The sequence below is a fragment of the Theobroma cacao genome, chromosome 4 (genome assembly GCF_053813885.1).
Source record: "Theobroma cacao isolate CCN51 chromosome 4, ASM5381388v1, whole genome shotgun sequence".
In the NCBI taxonomy this organism is placed as follows: Eukaryota; Viridiplantae; Streptophyta; class Magnoliopsida; order Malvales; family Malvaceae; genus Theobroma; species Theobroma cacao.
In genome coordinates, this window is record NC_142642.1 from 35,051,939 (window position 1) to 35,063,051 (window position 11,113).

General features: G+C 33.6%; 2 protein-coding genes across 4 annotated transcripts; both read left to right on the plus strand.

Annotated features, from left to right (window-relative positions):
• Positions 1-1,850: 1,850 nt before the first annotated feature.
• LOC18602672 (putative inorganic phosphate transporter 1-5) lies at positions 1,851-4,316 on the plus strand. Of its 3 annotated transcripts, none has more exons than XM_018118799.2 (2): positions 1,851-2,041; positions 2,514-4,316. In XM_018118799.2, exon 2 carries the CDS (start codon positions 2,566-2,568, stop codon positions 4,165-4,167), a length of 1,602 nt encoding a protein of 533 aa, XP_017974288.1. In that variant the 5' UTR covers positions 1,851-2,041; positions 2,514-2,565; the 3' UTR covers positions 4,168-4,316. The 3 variants fall into 3 exon arrangements, with proteins under 3 accessions (XP_017974288.1, XP_088661528.1, XP_017974286.1); XM_088805402.1 differs by having other exon boundaries at positions 2,518-4,316; XM_018118797.2 differs by having other exon boundaries at positions 1,851-2,014.
• Positions 4,317-5,905: 1,589 nt separating this feature from the next.
• LOC18602673 (uncharacterized) lies at positions 5,906-6,433 on the plus strand. The gene has a single exon (XM_007034202.3). The coding sequence runs from the start codon at positions 6,000-6,002 to the stop codon at positions 6,351-6,353; it is 354 nt and encodes a 117-aa protein (XP_007034264.2). The 5' UTR covers positions 5,906-5,999; the 3' UTR covers positions 6,354-6,433.
• Positions 6,434-11,113: the final 4,680 nt, after the last annotated feature.

An 11,113-nucleotide genomic window follows, 5' to 3' on the forward strand; every position in this document is an offset into this window, starting at 1 on the left:
TAAATAATTTAATTTTTTTTTAAATATTATCCCCTATTAATTTTGTCAGCTTTACGCAAATTAATCAGTTCTCATCCTTTATCATACAAAATCAACAATTTGTAAACTGTGGGATGTTGTTCCAGCTACCACATCATTATAATCATTTAGATATCATACATGTCTACAGTTTAGGTCAGTCGTCGGGCGAATTTTTTGATCTGGATGGGCTGATTTGGTTTATTCGATTGGCTGTCCTAACAAGTTTCTACTCATGCTGTCTACAGTTTCCATTCGACAAGTTAATCACCGAATTAGCCCATCGCTGGTGGTTTGCTGAGCAATTAGCTTACATATTCAACCCTTTCATACACGTTATAAATATATCACTGTCTTAACTTAGAGAAGATAGCAACTTTTACATCCTTTCTACCCACGCCAATGGTAGAATTATTATTAATAATAATTGTTGACCTTCCATTACAAGATACCGGAACCCTATGTTATTGGTTAAGTATTCGTAGATACCCGAATAACAGTTAACCATTTATATTCTTAATTATTATATTTATTTTTTTAGTTTTTTAATTAAATACAGTCTGCTAAAACATGTAATAAATCTTTTAATATTGTTTGGGAATTTAAATGTAGTGTCTAGATAATTTTCTTTTGATTAATAGTTATTGTCATTTGCATTGCATGTAAATAATTATTTTTATTTAATTTTAAATGATAATTATATATAAAATATAAATATTTTTAATTTTGTAAAATTAGTTTATCCATAAATGGAAGACAATTATAGATAAAAGACAATTAATATTTGTAATATTGACCTATAAATTATTCAATATTATTAGAAATAAAAAAATATATTTTAACGAAACTTTTTTTAATACAATTAGAATTCTGCTTTCCATATTGAATTAATCTTATTAATATTTATAATAAAATATTTTTATAATGAAAGTTAATCGATACAATTAAAATTTTTAAATATTTATAAATTAGATAAATCTTATTAATATTAATAATAAAAAATATTTAAAATAATATTTTAAAAATATAATAAACAAATATGAATCAAAAAGTTTTCCTACATCTATATACTTTATTATCTGTAATTAATATAGACTAAAGACATGCAAGCTTTCTTTTTCTTAATTTTTTCAGATTATTCACCTCAAAATAATGAGCTGCCCCTTTTGAAAATAAGGAAAACCATGCCTGCCGATGCAAGAGACAAAGCTGGGATGGTAATATTGCTATACATCTTGAATGTTAGCTTTGGGGGGCTTCCTACTGCATGAAAGAACTTGCTTGCCAACTTCCATAAAAGTTAAACACAGGACTTAAGCCGGCCGATCAACATCATGAAGTTTAATTATGATGGATTCTGTAATTTCTCTCTTGTTTCCCTGGGAAAAGACTGGTACTTGATACACACAAAATATTACAAAAGAATGCATTTATTGAGGATTCAAACAATCATTTGTTTAATGCTGGCCTTCGAACTATTTTTTAATTTCTATTTGGTTCCAATGGCTTTCACTAGTCTATAACTGTATCTATGTATAGAATGAGTTGTCTCATCAGTCATCATTCATTATTCATACCTATAAAAAAAAATCCAAAGCTTTTCTTCTCTTCTTCTTGTTCTTAATAGATTTTAATTATACACTCATACATTGACATAAGGATAATTAAATCAATAGTCGTTAGAACAAAAGGAAAAACATCCACCTGTCCTTTTGTCTGCAACTTTATTTAAGATTGGTGCCGTGTTGGGTAGAACACGTTAATGTAATGTAATAATAAACATATTGTATTGATGTATAGGCAGAAGAAGCAACCATCAGTGTTGGTGTCAAACCATTGACTTTTAAGGCATATACTCTTTGATGCCGGAATCCCATTCTGGGGGACTTGAAGAGATCAGATCCACTTAAATACCTTGACTGATGATCACTCTTGACCAACTCAGCCCTCTTTTTCATTTTGCCTGAGCCAAGGAGCAGCTGTTTGTCTCCGGAAGGTCAGGCAGTTCTGAATCTCTAAGCAAGTGAGCTAAATTACTAGGAATTCTGCATGTCAAGATGATTATTCAGTTTTCCATAGTTTTGATGAAGAGATGAAAAGTATTTTATATCTTTGGAACAATCAATCATTCAATTGATCTTAATTTGGGGCTTTACCCATTCTCCTTTAAAGTTATATACATCTCTTATCTGGGATATGTATATGTATTCTTTATTTGTATATGTATTCTTTATCGTTTTCAAAATGAGCATGCATGTTTAGTTCCTTGAATTCTGTAGTCCTCATATCTCAGGGCAGATTATATTTGTTTTGATGACTGATCGGGTGGTGACTCTCTAGGAATTATATATGGCGGAGGAATCGAAAAATTCCTTAAATGTCTAACTTGTATTAATTCTTAATTTTGCAGTCTTCTACATTTACATACAGGAATAGTATAGTAAAGAGCAGTGGGATCAATTGAATTTATGTTCTTGTTTTCCCATCTTGTGCAGGTAGAATCGATATTTTGAGGGAGGCTAGTCAATAATCAAGATCTAGCTAGGCATGGCTCGAAACCAACTTGGAGTTCTTAATGCTCTGGATGCAGCAAAGACACAATGGTACCATTTCACTGCAATTATAATTGCAGGAATGGGTTTCTTTACTGATGCTTATGACCTTTTTAGCATCTCTCTTATCACAAAATTGCTTGGCCGTATATACTACCACGTTGAAGGAGCTCAAAAACCTGGAACATTGCCTCCTAATGTAGCAGCTGCTGTTAATGGTGTGGCCTTTTGCGGCACTTTAGCTGGTCAGCTTTTCTTTGGCTGGCTTGGTGATAAATTAGGGCGGAAACGAGTTTATGGACTTACCCTGATGCTTATGGTGGTCTGCTCCATTGCCTCCGGGCTTTCTTTTGGAGATTCTCCAAAGGGTGTCGTGGCAACACTCTGTTTCTTCAGGTTTTGGCTTGGTTTTGGAATTGGAGGTGACTATCCCCTCTCAGCCACAATTATGTCTGAATATGCCAACAAGAAGACTCGTGGAGCATTCATCTCTGCAGTTTTTGCAATGCAAGGATTTGGAATTTTGGCAGGTGGGATTGTTGCTCTTATCGTGTCAGCTGCATTTGATCATGCGTACAAGGCCCCTCCATATTCTGTTGACGCAGACGGGTCAACTGTCCCTGAAGCTGACTATATTTGGCGCATCATTCTGATGTTTGGAGCAGTTCCTGCTCTCCTCACTTACTACTGGCGAATGAAGATGCCAGAAACAGCCCGTTATACTGCCCTCATTGCCAGAAACGCAAAACAGGCCGCTGCAGACATGTCCAAGGTCTTGCAAGTGGAGCTGGAAGCTGAAGAGGAGAAGGTAGAGAAGATGAGAGTGGCAGAATCCAATTCTTTTGGTCTATTCAGTAAGGAATTTGCACGGCGCCACGGAGTACACTTGCTTGGAACAACTACTACTTGGTTCTTATTGGACATTGCCTATTACAGTTCCAATCTGTTTCAAAAGGACATCTTCAGTGCGATTGGCTGGCTTCCAAAACCTGAAACTATGAGTGCAACTCATGAGGTTTATCGGGTTGCAAAGGCGCAAACACTTATTGCACTTTGCGGCACTGTTCCTGGATACTGGTTTACAGTGGCTTTCATCGATTATTTAGGCAGGTTCACAATTCAGTTGATGGGTTTCTTCTTCATGACTGTGTTCATGTTTGCTCTTGCCATCCCTTATCATCACTGGAAATCTCACAACGCTGGATTCCTTATTATGTACTCATTGACCTTTTTCTTTGCAAACTTTGGACCCAATGCCACCACATTTGTTGTGCCCGCTGAGATTTTTCCAGCAAGGCTGAGGTCAACATGCCATGGGATATCTGCAGCAGCTGGAAAAGCTGGGGCCATTGTTGGTGCATTTGGCTTCTTGTATGCTTCACAAAGTACGAACCCAGCAAACACTGATGCAGGTTACCCACCTGGTATTGGAATGAAAAATTCACTGATTGTGCTTGGTGCGATCAACTGCCTTGGGATGGCGTTTACTCTTCTGGTGCCCGAGTCCAAAGGAAAATCATTGGAAGAGCTAACAGGTGAGAATGAAGAGGACGGTGATGAGATCCAGAAGACATCTGCTCAGACCGTTCCAGTCTGAACTAGCAAAGTTTAACTAGGATGTTCCGATCAATATATAATTTAGATATTCAGAAATGGAATGCCAAAATTAGGACAATGAAAGGAGCTGGAATTGTAACACTACAATAATGTCAGTGATGATAATCGCAACGTTATGTTTTTAAATAATGATGTGTTATTATCTGTACAGGTATTCAGGCTTGGCCTATTAATTGCTATCTTTCCTTAGAAGGGTTATGTCCAGGGTCTGGATCTCCCCTGCACCTTAAACTTCCTCGTATTTGCCAAATGGTAAAACATCAAATTAATGCTTTGCTTGTTTTGATAAAAGAATATTCTAAGCATACTAATTAAGTGACAGAGTAACGTATTCAAGCTTTAATCGGTGGCTATAAAATGAAACAAACCACCCCCACCCCCTGTTGGTGTATGTCTAATGTTATAGTATGTGTTAAGAGTCCTAATTTGCAGCTAGATCAAAGAAAAGCATTAGCGGTTGTTGGGATGCTTGATTGTTGTGAGTGGGCGAGCTGGCTAAGATCAATGCTTAAGAGGGGTCAGTATCATAAGTTATTAGTACTGTTAATTAGGGAGAGGATTGCTGCTGAAACTGTATAGATCAGGAGTTTGAGTCATGGACCATGCTTATATGTGTGAATTTATTAATGCTTTGGACTAACCTTTCTTCTTCTCTCTGTGTTTCTCTCAAAGACGAGCAATGTTGTCCCATCAACTGCAGACACATACAGGCTCAGTTAAACAACTCTGTACACCACAAATATACAATTTAAAGCACATAAACTCATACTCGTGAACTGAGCCAAAGCATGGATACCGCTCTAACAAAGGTCATTCACTCAGTTGCAAGGGTCTCACTCTAATCAACAAAGGTTAATGCAAAAAAAAAAAAAAAAAAACAATGGTTAATGCCACTTTAGCCAAAATGTTAAGCTGCATGAATTCACCATGACAAGGTTTCCATAACTGATACGTCCATCGTTTCCAGTACTTCAAATGCTGAGTATTCTATAGACTGTGGCATTCATGTACTATAATAAGATAATGAGGTTTTTAATATTTCAGATAATTCAAAGAAAAAGGAAGTTGCTCAAACCATTAGGTTAAAATGTAAATCTTGAGAATTATCTTCCTCGATAACATTAAAATAGAGAATACTCAGTAAGATTAAAATTTAACATTATTTATATCGAGATAAACAATCTTCCTAATTAAATCAACTTTATCGATAGTGTATATAACAATATAATACATTATTATACAATAATACATAAAGATACCTATATAGATAAAACATGTCAAATATTGGATAAATACAACATATGTATGTTGAAACTACTTGTGTAATTTTGAAAATTTTGATGCCTACAAATGTTTAAGCATACATATTTTTGTATAATTTTGAAAATTAGGATGTCTACCTATATTGTTAGAATGACTTTGGATTAATAAATAGTACAAAATTTATAGTAATATAGTAGTAAATATTGCTTAAGTTTAAGTTCATATAAACGTGACATTTAATTTACTTGGGGAAAAAAAGTAAAAAATAATAATAATAAAGTGTGTTTTTGAGACATGGGCCACCCTGGCCTTAAATGGTATGGGCCACAGGAACTTTTATAATTTCATGGGCCGAATATGGACCGGAAGCATTAGCGAGTCTGAAAGGATAAAAAAGAAAGGTGGCCCAATCAAATTGGGCCGCCTAAGGCCTAATTTATTTCAGTAAAAGAAAAAGGAGTCTCTGTAAAATTCAGAAATCATCAACCAGAGAGAAATAAAAAGGGGCTAACCAGGAGAAGAAGAAGAAGAGCAGTGCCAAACCAAACCATGTCGTCGGATCCCTACGAGAGAGCGAAAGGAGGAAGACTGACCTTCAAAGGAGGAAGCTTAGCCACTCGCAAATCCATCGACAAAGGCAAGAAGAAGCACAAGAAGAAAAAGAACGCCGACGACGAATCTCAGCCTTCCCACGACGACGTCGCAGCCGCTTCCGCCGTTGAAGGCGCCGAACCGGGAGGAGATGTGTACACGATCGACGCGGCTAAAAAGATGAAGTACGAGGAGCTGTTCCCCGTGGAGGCTAAGAAGTTCTGTTACGATCCCAAAAATCCTCAAGCCAAGTCGGTGGAACAAGCCCTCGATGATCGAGTCAAGAAAAAGGCTGATCGTTACTGTAAATGAGCTTCAATTGTTGCTTAAAATTAAAGCTTTCTGTGTTATTAGTGAACAATTTAGAAATTAATTGCAATGCTTCTGTTTAAGGGTTTCGGCTCAAATTCCTCATTCCCACTTGCATTACTCTCCCAATTTTCTGAATGTTTGTGGTTTGTGTCGAGGTTAGAGTTTCAGGGTTCTAAACAAATCAAATTATGAAAAATTTTACTCTGATTAGTATTCCATAAGCCATTGCAACTTTGACACTGACCAAACTCATAACATCACAGCAATTGTTACACCCTTGCTGAAGTAGAAACAATTGACACACTTGTAAAATATCATTCTATCATCTTGACTCAACTGCATTAGGTGCTGACTCAGATTTCAGTTTCTAACTCACGGGTTTGCTCTCTGCTCTTTATATAAACTTGTGTGTGCTGGATTCTGGCTAAGCATCTTTGTTCATACCCTTTCTTCTTTTTATAAATTCTATAATTTGAATTTAGAATTTCTACTCAAAATCCATCTTATCTTTATTACTTAAATCAAAATTTAATTTGGTGTTGCGACTATAATTGGGGATTGCAATATTATTAATTTTACGATTGAGAATTAATTCATTATTATTGAAATTGTAAATTTTTTCATCAAACGTATGATTAAAATTAAAAATACAGACCAATGGTAATACTAATCGAACTCTAAAACACCAGATACAGTATTATGAGAAAACAAAGTTGATTCAAACATAAACTATTATGAATTGTAAATATCAGTTTTATTTTATCAATGGTAAAAAGATGTATGTAAGAAAACTAAAAATGAATTGGTAAGGGTGATGACAAATGCAAGTATATCAGGAGTATTGATGGTGAAGCAAAATCCATAAGCATCTTGTCATATTTCATCCTGCAACTGTTGAAGCATTCATCTACTGCGCAACCTCCTCCATAGCCGAGTACATCACAATTGCCAATAGCATTTGCCACCATTGACTTATTTCCTGTGCGAAATAATTCAAAGTTTTTGTCTTTTTGAAAATTAAGAACTTCATAGATCAGCAGGACTAAAAGGTTCCCTGGAACTTTACAAAAGCAGGCCTCTGATTTTGAGACTTGAACACAAGCTTATCAACCCAAAATCAGGGACATCAACCTCGATAGCTGCAGCATGAGCAACTTGGTATCAGTATCTAAAAAATTCCTGGCTGCCAACTATTTACAGAGCTATCCAGAGAACTAGCTCATACACTGACACTGCATGCATAAAACATCCCAAACCCAACTTCACATATACAATTGGCACATTCATTAGATAATTACCATTCTCCCCAATAATCGCAACAGAACCCTTTTCCACATGAAAGGCAATAATTGATCTAACTCAGCTCTGCACATCACGATCTCAGCAAATCTCTTTCGCAGAAGCCTCATATGTTTCAATAAGAGCAAGTATGAGTAATAACAGCAGCACAACTACTATACCTGTCTTGTTCTTCCCTTTTGTTTTCCTTACCAGAAGAGAGGTAAAAAAAAAAAATGCAGCAAACCACTCCTCCGAGAAAGTTCATAGTTCAAACTCCAAATAATTGAAACTTTATGGTTCAACCTCCAAAGATGTTGATATATATATACATACAAATCAAACTTACAATCACAATCAAATTCTCGATTTACATGACATAACTTCTACATTTAACAAACGAATTAATTAATAAATAATCAAAGTTACTCGTTTATCATCATCGATCTTCATTACATCTAACGGCTAAGATAAAATCAATATTTCCTTACAAATATTTACCAATTATATTAATATGCAACTTTCCCCTTTTACTCTCTATTCCTTTCCTTCCTGTCGCTTCCCTTTATCACCCAACGTCAGTATTAATTTTCCCTCCGTTTGCGCTTCATATCTTCCTGGTTAATATAAATGCAACGTACGCAAACAGTGAGGTAGCCATACTATGGATTGATGATGGTAACTTTAAAGAAACCGCCCCTTATTTTCTTGTTTGAACTTGTAGAAGAATTGAACCGTAACTGTCATTAATTGTGAAGTTGGAGTGACAGTGGGAATCAAATCCAAATTGGATATTAAAAAAATAAAATCCAAGTTAACTATATTACTATTCATGAAAATAATAAAAAATATTTGATTTAGTCTCTATCAAGTTTTGTTCTTCTTTTATTGTGATTAGATAGAAGAGACATTCCAACATGAAAAACAACCTTGAAAGCCTTTAGCCGCAATCGAATCATTCTTGTCTGGACTAAAGGTGTCACTTTCTTGTAATATTTTCTAATCGTACCACCATCATGTTCGGGTGGTATATGTATGCATTTAGCTGCAAGAAAAAGGTCTTCTGCTCATCAAGGTTAAGGACTTCACTCAAACCATTTCAGTTAATCAATATCAATTTGCCTTTCATAAAAAAAAAATTAATTAATAACCCCTCACCATTTAGAAAGAGATAAATAACAAAATAAGAAACAAATTAATCTAGAATTACAAATTAATCTAGATATAATGATCCTTCTCTTTTATTTTATAGATCAAAGGGTTATTTTAGAGCCATATAATTTGCATATTGCACATAAAAATTTAATTCTAGAATTACAATTTGCTTGATAGGATGAATATTAACAAATTTATGATTGGTTTTTTGCAGTGACATAGCCAGAAAACTCCTAGTTCATATAATTAATCATACTTTTCAAAAAGAATCATACATAACAAAAGAAACACTAAGTTATTATATCATTTGAACAATATATGCATAGAATTCAAATTTAAAATAAAAATTAAATATGTTATCCATTATTTTAGAAAAAAATATGAAATTAAATATGTTATCATTTGAAGACAACTTCTTCAAAGAAAGTCAAAAAAAAAAATGAAAGTGATCTGAGATTTTTGTAATTCTCGTTGGTGTGTTGCACTTATAGTTATAGGTTGGATCAATCACCCACTTAACTTATAATCTTTTATTTTTTTTTAACTTTAACTTGGAAAGCAAGTTAATTAAGCCTTAGTTTTGACTGGTTTCTTATGTTAATTAAATACCACCTCACCATATGGCTGGGATCTATTGATTTGTGCCTTACTAGCTAACACCTGCACACTACTCATGACATCCAACTTCCTAATTCTTACATCTATAAATGACTAACAATTTAGTTTAAGGAAAATTGTAATAATCCTTTTCCTTTTTTTATTAGTCAAATGGTTATTTTAGAGCCATATAATTTACATATTGCAGACAAAACTTTAATTCTGGAATCACAATTTGCTTGATAGGATGAATATTAACAAAATCATTATTGTTTTTTTGCAGTGCAATTAGGCTTTCTTGACTTATAGTTGCTAAATGATTAAATTAGACATGACTGGGGAGATAGGTTTGAATTTTGTTATCAAAGGTATGAATCGTAATTGCACCGTCAAGCCCAATTGTGTTGCATCATGGGATAAACTTACAGAAATTTGTCTTAATCACTGACACTAAATAATGTTTAAACTCTACATAAACGGATTTAAACATTTGTCCCTTTCAACAAAAAAATTTGTCAAAATTAGACCATACCCAATCATCATGAGGTAAAGAGTTAAACAAGATATATTGGATTGTTGTGGTCTTACCGCAATGTCCTTCATTGAAATTGTCTTTAAAGATTTTGCCTTTTAAATTTCATTTAATTTTATTGAAATTAAGAAAATACTAATGACTTCGTTACAGAGAATAATAAAGCATTTACGGATCATCACGTAGAGACAAAGAATGTAGAAATTAACAAAAGAAAGTTTGAATTAATTTGAACAGTAAATCATAATTATGAAAGTAGTTTTTATTCTTTTTTCTATTTATCGTAGACAACACTATAATTTGAATTTAACATTTCTATTCAAGATGAATTTTATCTTTATTACTTGAACCAAATTTCAATTTGATGTTGCCACTATAATTGGAGATTGCAATAAAAAACTATGATTGAAAGTAATTGTGATCGAAGGTATTTGTTATTTTTACCATCAAGAACTAATTTATTATAATTGAAACTGTATTTTTTTAACATTACGTTTGCGATTGACATTAATGATTATAATCAAATACAGAACAATCATAATACTAATCGAACTCTAAACAACAAGTATAGTATTATAACAAACAACGTTGATTCAAATATAAATTATTTTAGATTATACGCATCAATTTATTTATGGATAGTAAAAAGATGCATATAATAAAACTAGAAATAAATTAACAAGGATGACGACACATGCAAGTATCATTAGGAGTTTTGATGGCGTAGCAAAATCCATGAGCATCTTGCCCATATTTCATCCTGCAACTGTTGAAGCATTCGTCTATTGCGCAGCCTCCTCCATGGCCAAGTACATCACAACTGCCAATAGCATTGGCCATCATTGACTCATTGCCTGTGCCAAATAATTTATATATAAATGGATCAAAGCCTCACATGGTGAAATTTATATATAAATTTACAGTTTTCAAAAACCTATTTTTCATTATTGAGAGAAGATACTGTCTAGAAAAGATACAATTATACTTTAAATATTCATGGAAAAAAACATAAATAAAGAATCAGGTTAAGCATATTATAGGGTTGTGCTTCAAGTTAAACCTAAGTGTGTTTTTCTCTAAATATCTGAGTTCAAACATATACAGGATAAAAAAGAACAAAATAATAATAAGCTTTTAATATAAGAATTACCTGCAGTAATGAAGAGAACAAGAAGGAAAATGGCAGAAAATGGAAGGC